This window comes from Pagrus major, chromosome 18 (genome assembly GCF_040436345.1).
Source record: "Pagrus major chromosome 18, Pma_NU_1.0".
Taxonomy (NCBI): domain Eukaryota; kingdom Metazoa; phylum Chordata; class Actinopteri; order Spariformes; family Sparidae; genus Pagrus; species Pagrus major.
This window is the reverse complement of record NC_133232.1, coordinates 23,504,736-23,530,405: the sequence shown is the minus strand read 5'-3', so window position 1 is coordinate 23,530,405 and position 25,670 is coordinate 23,504,736. Positions and strand designations below refer to the sequence as shown.

Sequence of the window (25,670 nt, the reverse complement as noted above, 5' to 3'; positions counted from 1 at the left end):
CAGATATGTTCAAGGATTGAATTGGGGCTCAGTATGTTGTGAGCCTGTCCTCATCAGAAAAACAACCATACCTAGATAGCACACATTTGTCTTGCAGACGTTGGCTGGACGAGTAGAAGTTACATTGGAAAGACATAGTATGGGGAGCATTTGCTAATTGAGAAGACGTTGACGAGGTTGGTGAGATGTCGAGTTACGTTGGAAAGAAGACATCATCCCAATTAGCAAAACGTTGGTTTTGTCAGTTTTATTTGTTTTTGTTGTATTTATTGTGTTCAATCGTTACTTGAACCCTGTTGATGTCCCTCTCTAAGTCTGTTGACTCTCTGGTCTCATCATTTCTCTCATTTTTTTTAATCTTGTTTAGTTCCCTTTTTCTTATTGCTGTGTTGTTCTTTAAAATCCAGATAAACTAAATGAAAGCAAATATCTGCAGGGGATGTCAGCATTAAGGAAAAAGGAATGGCTGCAGGCACTGCAGCTGAGCAGGGCCGGGCCTCAGCTCAGCTCGGCCCAGGTGGTGGAATAGAGTTAAACAGATTATGTTAATAGATGTTTGACTATTGTGATCTGTGCCTTCGGAGGTTCTGATGTCATGAAGAAAATATCATGAACACCTGTGCAATGCAAATGCTCAAGATGCAAGAAAAACTATATTTATTGAGAGCGTGTCGCACTGAACTGAACACATTGCAGTATTTTGTAAGATGTTTTATATTTAAGGATTGATTTCAAATGCATATCCTGGTTCCAGACCTCTTAATCACCATGTTTATCCGTGATTAGAACAGTAATGAAGAATAAAATAAATCATACTTCAGTCTGATTATCAATCTAACATGTAGGCTACATGAGCATCTGAGAAACCCACAATCAGGCAAAAATGACCAAAATACTAACACTAAAATGTTGTTTTAAGAAGAGAAGACTTTTTTTTTTTCCTTTTTCAGTGATTTGAAATTAGCTATATAAAATGATAAAGTGAAAAACATTCATTTTGCTGCTCCTCTTTCTCTACAGTTTAGCTTCCAACATGCATGTCTTGGGCAGGTTTTCCAAAGATAGCCAAAGTGCAGGGGTCACCCTGGTTTCACTTACTCTTCAAACTCTTCTCCCCTTACCTGATTCACTTGGACCAACTATTTTACCTCATCAATGAAAACCTCTGCTTACACATATGTGTATCTGTTGAAACTGAAATTAAAGATTAGAGTCTCAAACAGCTATAATCACAAATCTTGTGAGTACCTTGGATACTAGAGAAGAGATGCACAAAAGACTGCACGTTTCCATTTTCACCACTAAGGGGCGCCCTCATACCTCAATAAATCTACAGAGTCTTTGCCCCTCAAACCCTTGTTAATCTATTTCAATGCATTAAGTGGCTTTTTGTGTTAATGGGAATCACTTATTCCTCTGTGCTGCCAGATTCTTCTTATTAATAAAGGAGTGCTGTTGCATGGTGGCAGATAAATGAGAAGAAGTCTTTTCTTTATCTGTGTTCTTGTAAAAACACCAACACATTGCTCTCTCTGTAACAGACAGTCTTGTTGACATCCAGCTGCTCCTCCTGGACATTTGACATGCTGCATTTCACCATGTCAAAGAGAAAAAAGGAGAACTTGTTCATCAAAGAGTCTGTTGCTTCTGCAGTCGTTGTAGGGCAAAAAATCCCGCTCATAGTTATCATATCACAAGGTTCCTGTCATGGAGTTGCGTTTTTTTAACAAGTGTGACATCACACATAACAGGGAGGTATGGCTGGTTTTTTGTCATGCATTCCTATGAGGAATAAATCTGTTTTCATACAGGGAAATACAGGGGCCTGTTTTTACTTTTTGACTCTTGAATCACAGAATTTAACTGAGAATTTAAAAAAAGTGTCACTTAAACAACAGCAAGACATTTAAAACCGCTCAAAACACATGATCCTTCAAATGGTTTGGTGATGGCTTTTTTTCTTAAGGACTTCAACCCAACTTAAAGAGTAAATGTCCTTTTTATCATTGATACTGCCATCCCAACAGGCACTGTTTGACATCTTCCACATGTTCAAAGTTACAGGAGGACAAAGTGCACAAGATCAGCTCTTCAACACAAAACACGTATTCTTAAATACTTTTAAATAAAATATGATGAAGTAAGTGCACCGTGAAAAGGTATCGCCAACACTAGATCCAGAAGTTTACCTGGTGAGTACAAGACAGATTTATACTAATATACATTTATCAGATTAATGTAGTATGTAAGGTTTAATACTGAATGAAGCATCACAGAAACATTTTGTTAATTTATCAAGTAGATGTTACAAAATTAAGTTGCATGACTGGACGAACCTACCAGAGAGCCCCAGAGCAAAATGAGCAGCCAGGTCCCTTAAAAAAATATTTATCTAACTAGATTGTTTTGGTCTGAGTTGCTGAGTTTTGGAGATATTGGCACGAGAGACGTCTGCCTTCTCTCGAATAAAATGGAACTAATTGGCAGCTCGTGGAGCTGGATGTTGATGTGGATTATCTTGAGTAACGGGGGTCATCATTTCTGGGAAGAGACATTACTGTTGAGTTTTTAAGATGTATTTTGTTTGGTTTTTTTGGCACTTTGAGAACCACACGCCGAGAGCCATCTAGTTCTACTATATTCGAGGAAAAGGCAAACATCTCTATGGCCGATATCTCCCAAACTTGGCAACTCACAAACCATCTAGATGGATAAATATGACTACAGGTAAGAGGAACAATGTGTATCATCCTACATTGTGTTAAACTATTAATTGTACATTAAAAAAAGGGAGTCTTCATTAGACTACAATAAACTTCAGTCTGCCCATGTGCTGAATTTGTTCTGATGCATCCTGCTCATTAAATGCTGTATTGTAGGTTTAAAGCACACATGTACTAAGATACCCACCACAAACATAAGGTGAGCAGCCCTTCCCACACCCCCAACCATCCCTTTTTTTCAAATTCTTCCTCGAGGGCACAGAGAGAAAAGCCAACAGCCTGTTTCTTTAGCCCGTCATACAAAAGCTTACAGGAGGCTGTGAGGATGATCCATTACCAGACTGACAGCTTTGAGCACTCCCCCTGTCTCCACCCCCTCCACCCCTCTTTACAGCTGGGCCACTTAACTCTGGGGATCTTGAAAAAATCCCCTCGATCTCAACATCAATACACACCTTTTTTTTTTTTTTTAACCAAATGCTAAAAACAGACGAATCATGTAAATAGTGTGCACGAGAGCACCGCCAGCTACTGATTGCTCTTTAATCTGTATGCCAAGTTAATTACGTTCTGATCAGGTTTATGTGGAGGATGTAGCTTCTGTTTTTTTTTTTAGCCTTTTCTTATCTAACTTAATGTTAATTAAAGATGTGTGAGCTGGTATGATTAGGCATTTGCACATGTGCCACATTTGTGACTCATTTGAAAACTACCAAACAACTCCTCGGTTTCATGATAAATAAATATTCTGCTGTTTGAGAGAACAGAGCTGTGATTTAAAACTTCCACAGTCCACTGTACTGTGTCCGACATGAGAAAGGCGGCCAATTTGCAAGCATTGTATAGGAGTATAATGTCTTATGTGTGTGAGAGAGCCCCGGCACTGAATAGATTTCTATATATCAAAATGTTGTCAAACACAGACCGCTGTGACTGAGCCGGGGAGGCGGAATGAAGATGCAGATGAGAGACTGAACTTGTGTCTCAGATGCTGAATAATAACTTTGTCTGTGGTTAGAAAAGTAGTTCTGCTCATGGATTAACTATTCCACCCATGGTTATGAGTGTGGGTATGACAGATTACATGCTTTTCATTTGACTTCAAACACAAACTGTGCTTCAGTCAGTGGTGGAAAAAGTACGAACATCCTTTACTTTAGAAAAAGTAGCAACAACACAGAATAAGGTTTGAACTCTGCAGTACAAAGAGTCCGCCATCGCCTACATTTACTTGTTGTGGTGTCATTTCTTGGAGTATCTTCAAATGCGTCATATCACGAGTATTGAAATAATGTCAGTCAGTATTTTAATTATGTAAACTTATTTTGTATTAATAATGTAAAACATTATTATACAGTTTCCATCTAATTTTATTACATGAGTTCAATGTAAAGGGTCACATGTAGTGCAAAGCTTTTCTATCATGTCGACTAAATATGCATAAATAAAAAATCTAGTTGTGTGATTTATTAAAGGTGTGCTTTGTAGTTTTGGAAAATTTAATTCAAACCCAGAAAGGTAATATTTAAAAAATTAATAAGGTAATAATACAAACTCAGAAATATTTACTTGATGAATATCTTTCCTTAACTGATTAAACAAGCTGTTCTCATATTGAAATATGATCCCCAGAACTAGAAAACTAGAAAGGTGCAGTAAAGTAAAATGGTATGAAACTGTAGTTTGTTTATAGTCAAGGAACTCAATCAATAAAGATTTTTCTCTTCCAATTAAAATTTCTTCCCCAAAACCACATAGTGCACCTTTAACCAATTTGAAATGCATTACTTAACTGAATAAACACACAAGGATTTTGTATGCTGTAAGTCTAAATTAATTCAATTTCATCAGACCAAGTTTAATTTATTTATGTTGACTCGACATGATAAAAAAACTTTGCATTAAAGGAGGCCTTTTACATTTAACTCCTCTGATAAAATTAAATGGAAAATACACACAAAACTGTATTTAAGTAAAGTCCTTCAGTAAATGTAGTTACTGTCCACCACTGGCTTTAGTTTGGTGGTTCTCCACTGTTTAAATGAATAATGTGTTGCACTGACAGCATGTGGTCACAGCTGGAGGACTGTGTGTGGGCTTCACACTGGAGCTGCTGCATTGACTTCCTACTGATACTGATAAATGCAGTGGAAAGCATCCGTTCCCTTAAAGCTGCAGGCAGGCACTACTTCTGTCATGCCTCCTGTGAAGAAACACAGCCCTCAGAAACTCAGTTCATGTGTGTGTTTATTTTTCCATGGCACATTACGATAAAAGAATTCCTTCTATCAGTCCGTGTCACATAAACCAAGACTACAAATTGGTACAAAATAATAGAAAAATATAAATTGGAAGTTTGTGGTGTTGTTTCATCACTATCACATTAGACAAAGTGTTGTTTGGTGTGAGTGACATCAGCACCTTTCACAAGAGGGAAAAATGCAGGGTAAATCTCAGCTAACAGCTAAAAGACAAAATCATTCAGTAATATCTATCACTCGAAGGAGGTGGCTGCAATATGCAACATATTCATTGTGTTCAGAGCCCACTGCTCTCTAGAGGAGATCAAGCTACAGCAAGTCAAATCACACAATAATCAAAAATAAGTTACAAAAGATGAACCAGTGGTGTACACGAGACAGTGATGGCTGTGGTCAGTTTCAACAGAAAAACAACATATTGCACCATTGACGCCTCAGTGAGAAGTTGCTCATGAATTATGAGGAAAAGTTGAACTCTAAAAATAAAAAAGAAGTCTAGTTCACACCAACAGCATTCATCGGAGAACCACAAACAGCTTTAACTAAAATACACTGAAAGGGAATGTAATAAAAACATAACAAAACTGTACATAAAGTTAAAACAAAAGGCATAGTATCTGAGTTCATATCACTGAGAAGCACAATGACACGCCCTGCTCAGTGGTGGGAAAACAAACATCGATTGGTGATTCATGACTGTAATAGTCTAAGTGTTTCACAAGGCTTCATGTAGTGTTATCTGAGAAATGCACACGTCTTACTGAGAATTTTAGGGTCACAGCTCAAGCATGGCAACTGCTGAGGACGTGGCCCAACATGGTTAGATGTCCAATGTCCACAGCAGAACAGTTTGAAGCATCAAGTCAGAACTTAATTACACACAAAATTCAGATTCAGGTGAGAAATGGCAACCAAGTCAAGCTTACTGAGGGGCTTTTAGATTCAGTTCAGTCATCTCAGAAGTTGGGGTCCACAGCAGAGCTACGTGATTAGCAGATGAATCGATTATTGGATGTACAGAAAAGTCATCTTTTTCAATTTTTTTTTTTTAAAACAAAAATGCCCCAAATTCTCTGGTTCCAGCTTCTCAAATGTGACAATTTGCTGCTTTTCTTTGTCATAAATGCTCAAGAATTGAATATCTTTGGGTTTTGGACTGCTGGCCATGTAAAGCAAACCATTTAAACATATCACCATGAGCTGTGGGAAACTATTAAGACATTTTTCACTATTTCTCTGTCAATTTTATGTTTTTATAAAAAGAATTAATTGGGGAAAATAATTCCTGCAGCCCTAATTCAGCCACAGTTCAGTACAGACAACATCCCAGGATCCACAGTCATTTAAAGGTCCAGTATGTAGGATTTAGGGGGATATATTGGCAGAAAAGGGAATATAATGTTCATAGTCGCGTTTTCATTAGTGTTTAATCACCTGAAAATAAGAATCGTTGTGTTTTTGTTACCTTAGAATGAGCCTGCCACTGGATCTAGGGAGAGCCTTTCATGCCCACTGAAGGAGAGGGTGAGACGAGTTGACTGCAATCTGCTCCCTCATGGCTAGATGCCACTAAATTATATACACTGGACCTTTAAAGTATCACCATGGTAACTAGTGGGCAACATTTGTGACCAACACTGGGAATCTGGACGTGTTTAGAGTTAAACAGGAAGTGGAAGATTGGGCATTGCAGCTTTAGAAATCTTGGAAGCAATTACCGCCGACTGGCTACAGATGTTTGTGTGTGAGACCAGTGACCACGAGGTTGTTCCACTACGATGCAAACCGACTGTTTGATGCATTCAGTTACTGACTTGTAAGCAGAGTACGGTCCAGTGATGAAGAAGGGGAATATTCCAGCCCCTGAGATGCTGCATTAGCATCCACTTTAAAGCATAAAAGCACAGAATAATGAGAAGGCTGCTAGTTTCAGCCTTGAAACCTGAGCCTGAATACAGTTTCTATAATCAGGTACAAAACAACTATAATTAGTAAATGATGTGTTTCTAAGCTGGTATAAAAAGCTACACTACATCAAACAAATAAAAACAAAAAAATCAAGCTCAAGAAAAAAAAAGGAGTCATCATAAATAAAAGCTATGGCATGTTTCAATGGCATCATATTCAAGTAATCTTGTTCAATTCCCTGATACTTAGTGGTTCATGTAAACATTGGAGTCAGTAACACAGACACAGAACCATCAGTTCATTAGAAGGCAGCAGCAATTCATATGTACAATACAAAACCGACATCCATGTCTCCTTCACCGTGCTGGTCCAGTCACATCAGTTTGTGTTAAAATCTTTGAGTGGTGCCGGAGACTGAAATTAAAACTTTAGTACGACAAAGCCTGCAGCTGCCAGCCAGGTGTGTGACGGCTCTGCCACGAGGCTCGACTTTGGAGATGGGAGAGAAGAGATGACGAGGACAAAGGAAAAAAAAAAAGACACCGCAGGCTTGTTCGAACTGCGGACTTCACCTGCTGTGCTCAAAACAGTGAATTCTTCGTCCCCTCTGAGGGCTGATGTGGTGAGGAATTCCCAGAGGGGGCCTTCAGCTCCAACAGAGAATACAAAAGTCAGATCAATGTTCGCAGACTTTCAGGAAACGCAACAAAAAAAACTGACCTACAACAGCTTCTGTGCTACCTGCCAAGTCAGCGACAAGCATCTATTTCTTCTTCCATCTCTCTCAAATGTTGGCTCAAGAAATAATAACTGCCAATTTTTCCTCTCTAAAATGGGTTACATTTTTTGGATTACAAATATTTTTTAAAAAATTATGTTGAGCAGCAAGATATCCTTATCACAGATACTTTTTGTTCTGTGCACTTCTAAAATTGGCTCAGCTTTCACTCAACTGAGAACAGGCACTGAATGAGGTGGGTGTTCAGTGATCACACTGCTGCTTTCATCTCATTCACAGTGATGACAGTCTCATAATAACACAGATTTATAAAACCAGTTCAGAATACATTTCTTGCAATGCCTCAGTTTTTCACACGGGCCCGTGGAGCATTTGTCACGTCAGTGTGATGATTTCCACCGGGTCGGTCTTGCCTTTAGACCTCTGCTTGCGTTTGAGGCGTCTCTGTGAGAGGGACGGGGGAGCTGGACAAGCTGATGATGTTGCGGAGCTGACGGAGAGAGAGAGGAGATCTGTAAAAGGATATTTCGGGGTAGGGATTTGGGACGGAAGCATAGCAGTGAACTCCCGCATGGGTTTGTGTTCCCTCTCCGTCTCCTGGCGTCACCTGTCAAAGCAGCCGGCTGTGAAAGTGTGATGAGCCCCCAGGTAACTCCCGCTGTAGGCCATACTCAGACAGTGACGTGGCTCTCCAGCAAGGGCCATCTGAACAGAAATGGGACCCTGGAGCGGCAGCGCACGAGCACCCGGCTGGAGACCAGAGGTGAGGCTTGGGTAGGAGGGAAACCCACCCCCAGGAGTCATGGAATGAGCCCCAGTAAGGAGACCCATCCTGTGGCTCTGAAGGAAGTCCTGAGACATGTTCACCACAGGCCCCAAAGCCTGGGAGTCAGCTAGCACTTGCAGCTGGGAGAGGGACGGGGAATGCTGGGAAAGATGTGGAAAGCCATCTGGCTGAAAGAGCAGCTGTGGTGTGGAGGTGGTGGAGGAGGAGGAGGATGAGGCTGGTCTCTGGATGGCTGACACTGGAGAGAGGTGGGAGGTCTGGGGCTGAGACTGTAGAGAGGAGGGTCGGTGAGGAGGAGTGGATTTGGTCTTGTTGGCCTCTTTAACGTCATTGTCATGAGCACTGTGGAAAGGAAAGGTACACATAAATAAAGATTTCAAATAAATCCACACTTAAGACAGAGAGTAGAGTGTTAGACTGAAAGCCTCATCTTTTACTCTGCTGCTCACATAAATTCATTAGCATCAGTCTGTACCAAGCCTTTTTACTCCCACACAATTAGTGTAACATGTGCAAACAATTACATTTAGACAGATGCACACAAATAATCACAGTCACCCGCGAGCCAAGAAATGTGCATATTTATTAAAGCTGTGAGGCTATCAGCTAGGATTATCAGATGGACAAGCTTAGTCAGATGATGCATACAACATCATAAGCCAGTCAAAGGCTTCTTAAAACCAAAACCATGGCAACCATAAATACAGAAAGGCAGGGACCTTGATGCCATCTAACTTAAGATGCTCAGTATACTTCAAGAGGCTCATCTGATAGCCGGGCTTTCTTTAAGATCTTTTTTCTTCACTTGAGTGTGTGTGAGTGTGTGCGTGTTCCTTACAGCAACATGAGTTCAATGCACTGAGTGAGGTGGTCCCAGCTGTAGCCTGTTAGCAGATGCAGCGCAGTCGTCCAGCTTGGGGAAATCTGAAGGCAAATACGAGACGCCGCCACACACGCAGAAGCAACCTGGGATGGTCGGAAACTCAGGAAGGCATGATCTAGAAGAACACAGAGAAAGAGTTTCATAATTTCTTTGATCAAACATATACCATGAGCTAAACAAAGTCCAATACATCTTCCTCCTCTTAACCCACCTTGCAGTGAGACTTCGAGGAAGTAGTGAGTGTATTTGTCCATGAAGGCCTTGGTCTTGGAGAGGGAGGAGAGGGGCCAGCCGTTGTAGAGGTCGCCCTCCTGCACCGAGGCATGGAGGTAGTAGTCAATAAAGTGGGCGGGTGTGGGCATGCACAGATTCCAGCCAAAGGTCTCCAGCAGCAGAAGCTCCATTTTGATCAGATCCTTCTTGTTGAGAACCAAGTTCAGGCTGCACATGAAGCCCAGAGAGTTAAGCTGCTCCAGTTTGGGAACCCGGTCCTCCTTCTCCTCAAATTTACCTGGAAAGAAAAGTAATAAGGAACAGTGTTTAATAAATACCCCACAGCCACATTTGTCATTTTATAAATACAGACCAACCATACTCAACATTTTTGTGCATCACAAACAGTTAAATTCCAATGATTCACATGAATACCTACTAATGCTTTCTCTGTACAAACAGTGCTCAGCTTGTAAAATGTATACAAGATAGAAATGTGTCATTACAGCAGTAGATTTTAGCATCCAGTCTTTGAATCCTGGATTTGGTTACATTATAGGCTGAAAACCTACATTTGTATCAAAGCAGTACTTCTGTTTTTCACAATAATACGAAAACACATTATGCAAATTTAACAGAGAAACAATCATATTGGTTGAGAAACAGATGCATCCGAAACAAATTTGACAAACAATCATTTGCATTTATCAATTAAAAATGGCATACATCCCATTATGGCTGCAACTAACGATTGTTTTCATTGTTGATTAATCGGTTGATTATTTTCCAGATTAATGTAGGAAAACTGTGAAAAATGTTGATCCGTGTTTCCCCAAGCCCATGAGTACATCCTTAAATGTTCATTCAAAAAAAATCACAACAAATACATCAATTACCTTTAAAAAGACGGGGCAAGGACCATTTCAATAGAAAATGTGGCCTTGTTCATTGTGCGAAAGGAGGATTATTAATTGCATTCTCTGAGTATCACAATGAATATCATCATCTGCAGCCACATGGAGAATGTTTATGGTCAGCCCTAAAGACACTTACTCGAGCTTCAACAAAACCTGACAAGTGTCTGCTAAGCATTAGCAATTAAGCTGACTATTACTGAACATCTGGCTGTAAAGCTGAGCTTCAACACTAATAGGGAAGCATCACTATAGGCTTACAGAGTGTGGGGCACTTAGTGTGGATTATATAAGCCTCACACTTTCTATGAAAAAGCCAGTCAGCTCGATCTCTAATATTTCTGTCCCTCTCACTCACTACAGACCCTCGCAGACATTACAGCAGAGCCATTATGGTGAGCCCCCTCCCCATCCCAAGACATCCTTCTTTCCATGGCAACAGCCTGAGGCCCCCAGGGTCCATGTGACCAATGAAGAGGGGCAATTCTGCCTTTAATCCAAGGGTCCAACAGGCCTCCTCTGCTCAAACTTTAAAGAATGAGGGCGAGGGGGTGTCAGGTTTCCCTCTGGAGCATGTGCCTTAGCTACTCACAGCTTTCAGTAGGAAGATGTGGGGACACATTGAAAACGTACAGTGAAATACAATAATGATATGTGGACCAATTTACAGTTTTTTTTTATAAAAAAGAATGACAATTTCTGATTCTGGTATCACTTTAAGTGCCCCCTTTTAGCAACATTTAATTAATGGTTTATCAAAGCAATTGCAGATATATTTGTTGATTATGTATTTGTACATAAAAATGAGACCTTCCCCGCCTCTCTCAATAGCCTACACAAGCCTGTGGATGATTTGTTTAAGTTGTTTAGGTTGTTAATCCCACAACAGTCCAAAGGATGTGACTTTATGCATGTTCTTGAGTGCCTCAGCTCAGTGCCTCTCCCCGGTCCACTAACAGAGTAAAAAACCATGGCAAACGTTAGTTTAGAAATAGAGTCTGCTATCATAAACTAACGACTGACTTCCAGCACAAGACAAAAGTTCCACAGAGCCTTTTTAAAGTGTTAACTTCAATAAAGAGCTCTTTTTTTACTGATATGTGGTGAGTGGAAGAGTTAAAAAACAAGCTATGTAATGGCAACAACTTCTAAATGACTGGAAACATCTCTGGCACTGCTGCACTCCTACTTCTTGTTATTTATCAGCAAACATATATGCCAGCGCTCATGTCTGCAATAAGCTAACACTGACAGATACACTGGTCTGACTGACTTATTTAGTTCTAGCTCTAAAATTTCTCTAGCTTTACCCAGAATTATTCTTTATTTAAACAAAGTATGCTTAGTATGAGACTAAGTATAAGAATACATTTGCACACACTGTGCCATTCAGTTGCTGCTTGGTATTGCATCCTCTGGCTAGGTTATTAAGTTATTTCAAATATGCATCCATCTGGAAATTTTAACCTTCTGTTGGGCTAAATCTTGGCCTCTAATCTAAAACCATGGCAACCAAACATTAAAAACAAGGGCTTTATTGACCAGTTAGAAGTGGACGACAATTGACTATAGTGCCACAGCTATTGTGGTTGTCTTTCAAGGACCTCATTTACCTCTTTAAACCCACGTCTCAGGGAGTGGGGTGTCTTCCTACCAAGTGCGAGTTTTACCACTGATGTTGTCACCGACCATTAAGCAGGGCAGGAGAGAGGAAGAGGGAGGGAATGAGAGGATGAGGAGAGGGGGGTCTGCAGCCCGACAGGCCACGGGGGTAATTAGCAGAGAGGCAATAATGGCAACTCTCCAACAGAACAGGAAGCACTATGAAGCAGAGCTGTTTACACCCACCACGATCGTTCCACCGCCTCGTCCACACTTGCCCCATTCTCTCACCCTCATATCCTCTTGATCAGGACTGTCTGTTGCTAGACTGCTATGTCCACACAGACACTGCCATAAAAAGCCATCAATGCCCCCAATCTCCTCACAAGCCCAGCCTCTTTGATCTTACGAAAGACACCACACAAGTCAATCTCATCATTGTGCTCTGTCATTACTCTTCTGTGGGTGACTGGGCACATGAGAGACACGAGATGCCCAAAAGGTTTAAAAACAAAAAACAAAGCAACTTCAGAGGGACCTACAGAAGTACAGTATGATTAGAGCCACAAACTGGTTGCATTTAATGAATAAAGGGATGACTCCTGAGTATATTACAGTCTGTATGACAAAACAGTGGTTTCATTCATTTCAATGAGTTGGCACGGCAGGGGTGCAGCCACAGGGTAGCAAAAACAGTTGATCCAGTTTCTACTTTATCTGCAGTAAAATCCAACATCATCAAGCAACAGAGGCAGGTATCCTTTGAAGTGCTGATTACGGCTAGGGATAACTATTATTTAGCTATTTGATTGATTCATTGTTTGGTCTAAGGCCTAGTCCACACTTAGATGGGTAATTTTGGAAATGTTTTTAAAAAAAGAAAAAAATCTCCATCCACACAACTGGAAGATAAATAAAATAAGATTTATCTTTGGGAAGGTTTATTTTATTTTGTAGATTACTTTATTTATTTTCTGGTTTGTTAAAACAACTGGCATCATTTCATTAACGATATTTAATATATTATATTGTATTCTCTTATTTAAGTTACAAACTACATAGTGTGCTGCACCTTGCCTATACTGTACGGGATGGTTAAGCTCATGAGTGATATGAAAGACTGTCAAGTGATGTATCACCTTGGTCAGTGTTGATTAAATTGACGAAGTAACAGATGAGAAGTTGTCCCCTTGTTTAACTTACCCACTGCCTAGTTCAACTCATTACACCAGTGTTGAAAATGCTAAGAATGTATATCCCATGTCCTTTCACATACACTTCGCATGTGCAGGCTGTTATAAACAGGAAGCAAATTGTTAGGGTGAAAAAAAGGATTTGTTTTTAAAGCGTCATTACAAGCAGATGTACAGGAAGTGAAAATACAAGCTACTATTATCTGAGTTACTATTCAGACCAGGAAATAATATGTATACAAGACTACAAATCTGACCAAGAATTAAATATCAACTGTTAAAACTTGATGTTACAGACACACAGCATACCCCACTGGGCAATCCAACCATTAAAGTGCACATACCAATTCGAAAACACTGTAGTCATTCAACGGTTTTATTTTTGCCTCACAAGTTGCACATCTGAAACAACTTGTTTTAGATGATGAGCCATAAACTGGACTTCCTTATTTGTATGTCATCTTCTCACGGATACCCTGTAAAGACATGCCAAGACTAATGCAGCCCCCTGTACCGTTTTACTGTGTGAATGTGGCCTGAAAGAGATGGTGCATTCCTCTCTTGCGAGTTCAGTCTACCTGGAATGCAGGCGGCTAAATGATCCTATCTTTAGGCAGCGATGTGGGAAGAAACAGTGATGAAGAAAAAAAAAAAACAGACTTCCTTTTCTTCTACACAACTATGTTTCCGTACACTGCAACCTCTTCTTTCTCATAGCACCCACAGGTGATGGTGATGATGAGAAAAGGTCAGGTTAACAGGGGAAAGTTAAAGGTCGGGGGTTAGGGAGAGGTAAGGCTGGGATGCAAGGCCTCCCCCCAAGGTGTGCTGTTTGGGAAAGAGGTGGGGGTGGAGGTGGGGGTGGGGAGAAGTTTCGAGTGATAGGGCTGTTTGGAAACCTGAGAGCTGTATTCTCACACAAAGAAAGGCCTCTGTTTCTGTTGCTCTTCACACTGCAGACATCATGTAATTCTAGTGCATTTCCATCGGTCCTCAAAGTAGTTAAGTTCCTCTAAAAGAAATGTAAAGCCACATTTGCACAGCAGGAACTTTCCGCAGAGACTAGGAAACTTTGGAGGAACTCAGCAGGTTTCCACCACAGGGACCAGGATCTAAATTAAGTTCTGGGGACATTATTTTAGTTTGGATACTTTGGCTGGAAACGTGGCTTAAGGTGACCAAATGAACTATGCACTATGCACAAATCCCTAAACCGCTATTAGAAATTAAGCAGTTGCAGAAATCAGATATGTTGGAGAGGATATGGATCACATATATTTGTGAATATCAAATCATAACTGTATTTAATTTCTCTGGAAGTGTAATGGAAAAATGACATATTTGGTTAAAATACAATGATGAGCCACTGAAAAAACTATTACAAAGAACTGGGAGACAACAGCTCCCCCGTTTATCATCATTTCATCAGCAGTTTATCACTTTTGAAGATATCTTCCATGAAGAAAAACTTGCACGTATCTTGAGTCTACAAGAAACACATCTGGAAGCAGAGCTACAAATGAATCCATCAACAAGACTGCCTGTATGATGGAAATAATGTGGATATATTGAACTGTGTTTAAGTTATCTACCGTCTACTATTATTTAATGTTGACAATCTCTTGCCAATAAAGATTGAAGATTTAAAGCGATCTTCATTTCTTCCTCATTCTCCACTTCTTTTTTTCCTTGACTTGACAGGCATGGAGGAATTTCCTCTGCTCTTTAAACCCTTTTTATTAGCTGGTTCATCTTTCATTGGGAGTGTGAAATTGGTCACAGCTCCATCACAGAATCTCCATGTTGCCACCCCTGGCCCCGCCAGCTCTCACAATGTAGGCCTCAGCTGACCCTTGACCCCTGATGCTAATGCCTGGGTGACCAAGGAGAATCCTAGAAACCCAGCCCTGTGTATCTATGTATGTGTGTGTGTGGTGCGTTTTAGGGGATCCATCGACTGAAGATGTAAAGCACCTTGCAGTATGGGTGATGAGGGCTGACAGAGGGAGTGTGTGGGCAAATGGAGCCTCAGGCGTTACACAACAAAACACAAAATATAATTAAATTCTAACATTTGCACTTGCATATAAACAAAAAAGTGCACTGGTACTTTTGTAGCACCTGATAATAATGAATAATATTAACTTTTCCAAACCCATCCGTACATCTTTACATAATTCATTTAATTACAAGAGCCCCACCATTCCATCAGAATTATTGTCAAACCTCTGAGAGGGGATAAAGGGGGAAGTGGGTTCCCTATTAATCTACATTTCAGGGCCCCCTGCTGAGTGGTTCAGTTCTAACATGTCCCATTTTGCAGGCCGCCACCTCTACCTCCCTTTCAGCCCTGTTTAACATCAGCAGCCGACCTGCCTTTGAAGTACCGCTCCCCTCGTTTCCCAACCCCCCAGGGATGTGGGGCTGCTTTTTACTGGCCAGCCTGTCCCGGGACTGGCTCTCTCTGCCTGTCCCTGACAAGGTGAGAGAACGAGGAGGAAACAGAGCCGCCAGCGAAAGGTAAAAGGACACCACCAGAGCCCAGTTGCTTAAATGGTTATGTGGCAGTAAAGCAGTGCCCTTTCAGTAGGAAATTCTCTAATGGATTACACTCCAATGTGAATTTTAATTAGATAATCAAAAAAAAAGTCCATAGGTTTATCCAAAGGTTGCCACAGCGACCATCTCCTCATTTAGCAAAAACCATACACACTCAGACAAACACACGTCTGCACACACTACAACCTCCACCCCTCAGTCTCCGCTCCCCTCCCCCTCTCTGGAAAGGGTCTGGCTGCCTGGCTGGCTGTCCTGCTTGCATTTGACGGGCTTTTGTTTGAGGCCTGGCTCGGAGAGCATATGGCAGGTGCCCCTCAGCACACAGTTCCACCCCACCCCCGGGCTCCAAGGCCTATGTAAGTGCACTGTGCAGTCAATATGACTAACCTTCTTGTGCATTTCACAGGATGCTCTTTTTTTGTTTTTTTTTGTTTAGGGAATGAATCCGGTTCAGTGAACAAAATAGATTAAATCTAGTTTCAACAAAACTTGCAGCAGAGACCCACCACAAAATAGATCACAAGAGCATCCACAATCAAAAGTCAAACAGAAACTTAACAAAATATATAAACAGAGCATTGAACAAAAGAAATCTAACATTCTTGTACTAGCTGGCAGCAGAGGCACATCAATGATGTCATTTACCATAACAAATAGCTGCAGTATGCCGAGCTGTGACTTCAGGGACCAGGATCTGCCAGGAAGACTGATGTGATCCCTGCAGGACTTCATGGAATGAAACACAAAAGAAACTTAAGTTTGAGGAATCTGACTAGTTTTTCAATGGAATTCAGCGTATACACAAATGGTCTCCACTGAAATTCACATTAAATTACACCGGATTTTGGGTTCTTTGAGTAATTGGATTTTCTGGAATGGGATGAAGTCTCTAAATAAGTGCCTAACAGTCAATAACACTCAATCCCTATGGGTTTAAAAAACTGACCATAATCTTACTCCTGCAAATGAAGAAGAGCTCATCCTTGAACAAACACATGCACACACAAGCACCCACAAAAACACACACACAATAGAGTAACAGGATTAAGCAGTGACTACTGAGAGGCACAAAAGAGCTGGCGATTAATTAACCGAGTGCGGAAGCCAGGAAAATTTTAAGAAAGACAATGTATGTGCTTGTTAAAGGCAGGCAGAGGGACCTGGGGAGGCTGTTCAATAACTAGGCCAGATTCCAAAGCACCTCAGGACAGATAAAAACCCAAGACAACTTTGAATCAAACGCCCTTTCAAGCCTTCATCAATCATGGCAGAGACTCCCTAGAGTCCTGGAGGAGTCAGAGGCAGAGGAGCAGAGAGGAGAGAGTGTGACTAACAGAGAGCCACAATCAGAAGATTCAATAAAAAACCTCATTAATCTATTAGAGAATAGAAAAAGAACCGCTGTCCAGGTTGGCTTGATAATATTTATATCACTCGTGCGCAAACTCTCAAAGCTATTCTTGGATTCTCAGGAGATTGCTTTTAAATAAAACCTCTTTCAAGTCTCATATTCAAATTTATCCCACCACAGAAACCACTCTGATTGCAAAGATGGCTTGTGTGTGACTACACACTCACACAGAGCCCTCCCAAATGAGCAGGCCCTGTTCCAGACTCCCACTTTGACGGCATCATTAGTCTAATTACCCATGATGCCAAGGGCTGCATTAATGTACAGAAAACCTCACAGTCTGTTAATCACCAGACAGACACAGAGACACTAATAACTACCACACATCCTGCACCGTGCATCAGCAGGGGAAAAAATGATTATCACACCTGCTTTACTAAAGATACACAAAGAGACCCAATTTTACATTTCACAGCAGAAAAGCATGTTGGTTACTAGTCATCATCAGACTACATCATCAGATCACTCACTCCTGCAGAAACACAGACAGCTTGAGGAAGAAAGGAGGTACAAGCAGAGAATAACATGAGTAAGAGTAACAAAAATTGATTTACAGCATGCACATGGTAGAGTTATTTGGTAGTTCATCTTAAACCGGAAAATAATGAAAATAGTGCCCCCCTTTTCTATCCAATCAACCATTCAATCTCTCAATCTATCTAATTTATAGTTTGAGTTTTCATTTTCATTTTTTAAATGGTTCAGTAATTTCCTGAAACCTGGCTGGTCACTGTAGATTTTAGCAAACATTACTCAAACTGGAGGAAAAGTGTTGGGGACTATTTTCAGCTGTGGATTAAAACACATTTAGTGCTCAAGTCAGTATTTACAGCAGTATCACATTCCATGTGTGACTGTCTCAAAATAAACTACAGATGTTCATGTAAAGAAAGAACATGTCACCCAGTATAATTGTGTGGCCTTGAGACAACAATGAAGCTCTAAGGCACAGAGGAATAAGCTACATCTGGCTTTGGATACAGGAAATACTTGTTAGTAGGATCAATCTATTGTTGGTTTTGGTCTTTTGTGGGATTTCATAAGTAAAATATAGAACGTCATTATAATTATCCTTTAGGTATAAAAACATAAGCTGATCACAGAGAAAGATGCCACAGGAAAATAAACCTGAAGACAAAATTGTAGTATGGGTATTAGGGAAAAGCTGTCCTCTGCAACCATTCAATGACAGAGTTAAAAAAAAAAAAAAGAAGAACTAAATCTCACACCTGTGATTAGAGGGCATTTTGACCTCAGTAGGTGCGATATTAGTACATGTCAAACTGACTGAATGGGACTAAAGTAACAGCAGCAGCCTCAGACATGTTAGCACAGCCAGGATTCAAAGACATACAACATTTTCTTCAGAAGCAAACAAAATCCCCAACAGTTTCTCCTTAAACAATGGCACAGTCATCCCAACACAATGGCAACCTTGTTTTTTCTTTTCAAACCAGCGTTGCAGCTACAGTTAACTGTCATTACAGCCTATCAGATCAGTCTGAAAAGTGGAGGTGGAGGAAAAAATACCATTATGGTCTCTTGAGTGTAACTCAAATTAGCCTTGTTGCAGGAAGTGTTTCACCTTGTGCCATCTGTGCATAAACCACAGTCACAGTATTTCCCTTTCCCACACAGAAGATTTGCAGTGTAGCTCCTCTGCATTAACAGATCAAGTCAACATACAGTGCTTTTCAAGATAGAACACAAAACCTAATCTTAGTTTAGAAGTAGTTTCCGAACATCAATTTAAACCAAGTCTTGAGAGGAAAATCAAAGATGTTCCAGTCAAGCAAAACGCTACCTAAAGCATAAAACAATCAAGTAGATGGAATTAATGAGAGATGTAATGATCTTACTAGCTAGGAGCAGACATGAGAGGGCGATGACATAGAGCTGCTTGACAGCCACATCGTAGTGGTCCATGAACAAGTCCAGCAGGTAGACGGCCAGGTGGCGTGCTGTAGGACATAGCTGGTAGCGATTACTCAGGATGGCCAACAAGTCTGCAAAGTACCGTCGCATGCCAATCTGTGGGGAGTGGGCCCGGTAGACCGGCAGCTTCAGCTCCTGGAGAGGGAGAAGAGAAGAGGGATGAGGGGGGATATAAATGACGGGGGGTGTGAGGAGCAGCAGAGAAGCAGGGTGGCCAGGAAGAAGCCATGGAGAAACACGGGGGTTGTAAGGAATATGCATAATAATGGTGAGCCATGCATGTCTCCTGCTGACTGGGTTTTGCTGCTGACAGGAGAGCTGCTGTGCGTCTAAAATACTCACACCAAGAATAAAACTCAATTTACCATCAGAAATTCTTGATTATGCTTCAGCCTCATTTCAATTTCATCTAATTCACCGTCGCAGCAGAGAGCAGGAGCTAATATGGGTCATTGCAGGGGTCTTAGAGCAAAGAACTGAGGGTCTGTGCGTAAGTGTGTGTGTGGTTGGGGGGGGGGGGGGCATGGTTCCTCCAGCGGAGGTTGAGTAGTAGATAGGATTAGGTTTCACCCCTAGCACATCTCCTATTCATGTTCAATTAGCTGCATGTGTTTCAAAGTGGAAGGAAGATACTCGGGGGCATTAGCATTCAATCAGCCTCGGGTATCTTTACAATCAGCAACAGAAAACTGGAGAGCAAAAGGCTCCGGTTTCAAAATCTGCCTCAGAGGAACAAACAAAAAAACATGTAGTAGTGCATGTAAAAAACTAACAGCAATGGTACTTGCTCTGTATCTAAGCTGCTTATATCAAAAAAACATTTTATTTGTTGTTTTTTTGCTCTTTGTGAGTCTGAGTAAAAACAAGGGCTTTTGATTTGGATTTAATAAGAGATTTGGGATTGGTACATTAATCTCCTTAAGTTCAAACCGCGAGGGGTCCTTATATTAGAGGAGAAATACAGAAACATCCACATCATGTCGGGACTGTTGTTGAGGAACATTCCTGACCTGAAGCTGGCTTCAACAGCCCCATTGTGGCTTTAAGGCTCTGTATTTATCACAAGAACGCATGATTCAGTCAGTACTTAGAAAAACACAGGGTTTGTACAGCTGTAAAGGGTGAAATTCAAGCACTTTTCGAGCACTTTCAAGGTCCCTAAACAAAAACAATTATACCTTTACCATCACCTTTACACTGTTATAAATGCAACTGCGAAAAATAAAGTTTACAGAATTCCTTTATACCCACAGCAATCAATGTATATCGTCACTTTGTTTTTGTTTTTTTACAAGCTGCTCATAGTGTTTGGTTTTTGATTACTTAAAAATGTTCACCAATTTCAATGCAGACAGGATTGTGTCATGTAAAATGTTAAAAGATTTTTTGTTAACATGAGTGATTGTGTAGATAACACACCGAATTATGTTGAAAATCAAGTGTTTCCAAGAGTATACACGAAATCAAGCACATTATTTATCTTGAAAACTGTCAGAATTTTCCAAACTTTCAAGACTTTGTACAAACCCTGAAAACACATTATGCTGTGAGGGCAAAATGTACCAACACTGTCAGACAAAATGTCAACTTTTTATTTTTAGCTGAACTAAAACAACAGTGATGCTCAGTCTGACACTTCAATGGAATCCAAAAATAAACAGTAACAGCCACCCTCCTCCCAAATCCACATACAGCCACTCCACCCCCGGTGCCACAACTACCCATACCACCCAATCCTCCCCAAACTCTCCTCTCCTCCCACTGCTTCAGCCTCTGCCTCTGGTCCATCTGTCTGTCTGGGGGTACAAGGGCAGCAGGAGAATGGGGGTGGATGTGAAGGGGGGAGAGGCTGCCTGAGTCTGGAGGGGCTACGGGGGGGTTGTGTGGGGTGGAGAGGTGCCTTTGTGGGGGACCCGCACCATAATTAAGGATTCCACAGCTGCCTCCGCCTGATTTGCATGTCTGATAATTTGCCACATGCTACACACCACAGCTATCTCCCACATCAGGGCATTACCGCTGCAGCAAACGTCATTAAGGCTGGATGAGACGGTGGGGGAGCAGGCGCCATGTAGGAAATCTGAACACTGCGAAGGCCTTTTTACACACAGCTCTGACACTGGTTTCACCGTTCTTTACCAGTACAAATTTTACCGTGCTTTCAGTTTACCCCGCGTCTGTGAAACATACACCCCCAGTCATCAAAAGTTTTTAGCACTGTAAAGCGTTTTATAGCAGTCTGCTCCTTTAAAACAGAAAATGTAAGGACTGAAAATGACAATTGTTTTTATTTTCAATTAATCTCTAAAATGTTTTAGATTAGTTGATCAGTACATAAAATATAAACCAAATATAAAAAATTCCTCTTACATTGTCAGAGTCCAATCAATAACTCAATGGAAAGACAATTATTCTGCAATATTTTGTGATAATCAACTGATTATATAATTATCATCAATTAATTTCCTTCAGGACAAAAACGGGGTAAATATAAAGCACACAAGAAACCTCTCAGTATCTTTAATTCTATCCTGTCATCTTAGTAAACAAATTACTTTGTATTAGATATTAGTGATGGCTGCTGTTTCTATGCTGCCTAACTAATATATATATATATATACTCATTGTTATTTTTTTAATATTTTCATTCCAAGCATTTTCTTATTATTGTAGATTGACTTATTTACTGTTACCAAAATAAAGATGTCTATCCAAATCATTTAAGTTGTCTTTCAAGCAAAAGTGCCAATTTCCTTTCAATTGAATTACCAACTAATCAAATATGCTGTGTTAAAGCATTAGAAATACCCCGATAGGATCTGACAGTGTTGCAAGTTATAGCACCTTAAATACAAATATTTCAGTCGTCAGCACAATTCACCACGAGAAGTAAATGTAAGCTCATGTCTGAGAAGAATCAAGCCTTTATTCCTCTGAGGAATCAAAAGATTGTTTTCCTGGAAAAACTTTCAGTATCTTTATGTATTGTGAGTAGAGCTACAACAATTATCTATCAACAGTATCATCAGTTATTAATCTGCAGGTATTTTAATAAAGATAAATTAATGGTTAAAGTTATTTGCTGAGCAAATTAAACAAGCTATCAAAACAGATAATCTTGGGTTTTAACACATACATCGTTCAATTAATCATGAAAGTAATTGTCAGTGTAATCGATCATAAAACAGTTCGCTGCAGCCCTAAACTTGAGATACACAATCAAAAAGTATCTAGAAACAGGAAGAAAGGATGCTCTAAAGGTCTGGCAGAACAACTGTGAGATAAAACACAAAGACAGATATACAGTATGTTGTCTGCTACAGGTTAAAATAAAAGAGCTAACACTTCTCAGTTCACTAGCAGACATTTCTAACTTTGCAGCACTGCAATGATACACTATATACTGTGGTAAGCGACTTGCTTGGGAATTCACCAGAAATGCTGATATAGGACAATCGAACCTAACATTAGACAGACCATCTCTCTCTCATTATAGTATATGAGAAAAGAGTGGGTGTGTCGTTTAGTTTCCCGCTCTGCGTACAGATTTTAAGGCTAATTGACAGCTCACTGTGAGTCAGACATTGTGCAGCATGAGTAAACCTGTGTGTAAACGAATGACTCATTATAAAAGGCTCACAAACATATGATTCACAGTCTGATGTACACTTCAGTCCTCACTCTACACATGCATACAATGCATGTTCAGGCACCTGATATCTAAAACCAGATCTGTATTCAGCTCCCTCAACGTGAAGCTGGCAGCAGAGTCCCAGCTCCAACATGCCAGTCAAGTGACAGATGTCTCCATTAAAGTGACACATGGGAAGAAATATGATCACGCTTCGAGGTTAATTAAGACATTCTCAATTAATGAGCCTTAACTCCACCATGTAATCTAATTTAGATCATGTTTAAATAGACAACAGGACCATGTAATTATATTTTCTCCCTAACTTTCAGTACATTGTGTGGTGTATAATGTGCTTAGATGCTGCTGTGGAATATCAACACAGGTCTGTTGGTTAAGACTAGAGCCCGACCGATACTCCTTCATGGGAGCCACATCTGATATTGGGGAGTAAATATTCTGATATCCATATATCAGCCACTTTAAACATGTTTTTTTTTTTTGCAATGATCCCTCAAAAGGTTATCAAACATCTGTGACAAAAATGTGTAATGGAGGCAGGATATTCCACAGTTAACAATCTTTATTATCCCGAATTACATTAATGCACTGAAAAAGTAAACTTCAACAGGAGTTCAATAATTATGAATTACCAAGACATCTTTTCTCTTAAAAGATGTAATTTTCTTTTTATATTGGCACATATCAGACAGCTAATTCTGATATATTTGTGATGGGCCGATATATCAGTGAGGCTCTAGTTAAGACTGTCTTTTTCCTAGGTCATGATTATTTCCATAATTGCTGAATTTTATTGAGCTGTAATAAAGTTATCTTCCTCAAAATAACAATCTGATCGATAAAATGTAAAAATTAAAAAAAAAGTGTAAATCCCATCAAAATGTCTCTCACTCATCTACAGATTGATTAATGACTGCAGCACTTATATTCTTAATTGATTGTTTGGTCATTAAAATGTCCTAGATCTTCCAAGCTTTTCTAACGCCGAATGGTATTCTTAGGTTGTTGGAGGATGGAAAAAGCTACACAGACTTTGAAGGATTTTCAATGTAAATATCGTGCTTTGTGAAACAGACACAACCAGCAAGTCAGCATCAGTTTCCTAACATGTTAAAGAAATAAGAACAGACTCACCTTGATGCGGAGGGATTGATGGATATCTGCAGCTAGCTGTCCTTTCCACCAATGCAACTCCCTCTCCATCTTTCCCATCCAGAGGAGACTTTAAGAATCAAGTTTTACCTGCCGAGACAGATGTGTGCAAAGTTCAAACACCTGGAGAAGTGACATGCTGGCTCAAAAGTAGTGAGGATAACTAGAAAATGTATAGTTTTCAAACAGGATGCTCACAGAGAAAACAATCTGGTCTATTTAAGTTATTCTACAAAATTGCTCATTGAAATGGATGTAGGAATTTATGAGCTGAAGGCTTGTGTTTGTACTGGCAAGAAAAGTAATAATGTTTTTTTGCGAAATAGAGTCGTTTTGGTAAAGTTTTTGAACACCTAGCTAACCCCACAGCAGTGGTCGCTCTGCCTGTATAGGCCATTTTCTCTGCTCGGGAATTTAAATGGCTCTGTTAAATGCCCGCTCGACCACGCTGTAGGTCAAACGAATAAAAAAACAGCCCTTTCGATATAATGTCACTCATTTGTAACGTGGTTGTTCAGTGTGAGGACATTATCACTAACAAACCCCGCACTTTGGTTATCATTCAAAACGCGTCCGCACCACGAGACAGCGGCCAAACAGTGAGGCTACACAAGTTAACTGCCCACCCAGCTCAGAGATACTCGTTTAAAAACACGAAAACAACACGCTGCGGCGAAACTAAACGCCTCCCCGCAGACACGGCTGAGATCTTCAACACGGCAGCACACTGGTGAACTTTTCATCTCGGTGGTTAGTACATGTGCCACTCACCGCTCCGACGGGAATGCCCCCCAGACCCCTTTGTCTCAGTCCGACATCCTGAACGAGAGAACTCCTCTTCGGCTCAACTTTGAGAAAAAACACCTCCTTTTCTTCGGTGAAAACACAACGCTCAAATCCGCCGACAAGTTCACGAAACACCTGCCACCTCCAGACACCGGCAACAGGCGTTTGGTCGCGCCGTTTTCCTCCAACTGTTCGCACTTTTCCGAGAGGTTTCGCTCGGCCGTCTTCTCTCCGGTGGCTCCGCGGTAACAAAAGTAACCTCCTCGGCTGCACCAGCTGCTGCTGTTGCGGCTCGTGCGCTCGACGTGAAGGTCCCTCCTCCAACCTGGGAGTTGTAGTCCTTCCGACGTCAGAGTCAGAACTACATACAGTCGGGCTTGATCACAAAACCGTGACATTTAATTATTATTCTATGCTATTATGCTATATATGTTTCTACTTCATGACCTCACTGTTCGTTTTAGTTCCTTTATCTTTTTTATTTCACAATGGAGAATACTTATGAGGCACTTTTCACTAAAACCTAGCTTCTTTAAGCTAGCAAACATTTGACTGAGAGGCTAATTTTAATGTTTACATGGACAGAGTAAATCTCCAGTTAAAAATGACCTTTTCTCATGGTGGCCCAGTTTGATTATTTAGACATGCTATTAGCTAATGCTAAACAAAGAGAGGTAACAATGAGCAGATTGACAAGTTGTAAATTAAACACTATCCAAATGACACAAATATAAAATCAAAATATTACTCAATTACTTCTTTCATTTACTTTTCATCTACGTCAAAGAGCAATAATGCTTTGATAGCCATCATTAATAACCACCAAGATGAGCAGTAATTGTCTGAGGTTGCTAATTTAAAGTCCCCCTCCACTGAAAAATGTGTTTTGCTCATTATCACTTGGATGTCTGAGCTTCAATGTGCAGAATTAGGCCCATGTGCCCAAGTTTAA

The 25,670-nt window shown here is 40.5% G+C and overlaps 1 protein-coding gene across 1 annotated transcript; it reads right to left on the bottom strand.

Annotated features, from left to right (window-relative positions):
* Positions 1-4,952: 4,952 nt before the first annotated feature.
* On the bottom strand, positions 4,953-24,965 carry ccnjl (cyclin J-like). The gene is made up of 6 exons (XM_073486251.1): positions 24,704-24,965; positions 23,915-24,022; positions 19,053-19,263; positions 9,513-9,812; positions 9,257-9,416; positions 4,953-8,760 (listed from the first exon to the last, which is right to left on the bottom strand). Exons 2-6 carry the CDS (start codon positions 23,990-23,992, stop codon positions 8,235-8,237), a joined length of 1,275 nt encoding a protein of 424 aa, XP_073342352.1. The 5' UTR covers positions 23,993-24,022; positions 24,704-24,965; the 3' UTR covers positions 4,953-8,234.
* Positions 24,966-25,670: the final 705 nt, after the last annotated feature.

Excerpts from the sequence above, each read along its gene's own strand:
- ccnjl (XM_073486251.1), bottom strand. The coding sequence starts at position 23,992 with ATGGGAAAGATGGAGAGGGAGTTGCATTGGTGGAAAGGACAGCTAGCT. Across the intron at positions 19,264-23,914 it reads ATCAATCCCTCCGCATCAAG|GAGCTGAAGCTGCCGGTCTA; the intron begins GTGAGTCTGTTC and ends CTCCCTCTCCAG. Across the intron at positions 9,813-19,052 it reads CTCATGTCTGCTCCTAGCTA|GTAAATTTGAGGAGAAGGAG; the intron begins GTAAGATCATTA and ends TTTTCTTTCCAG.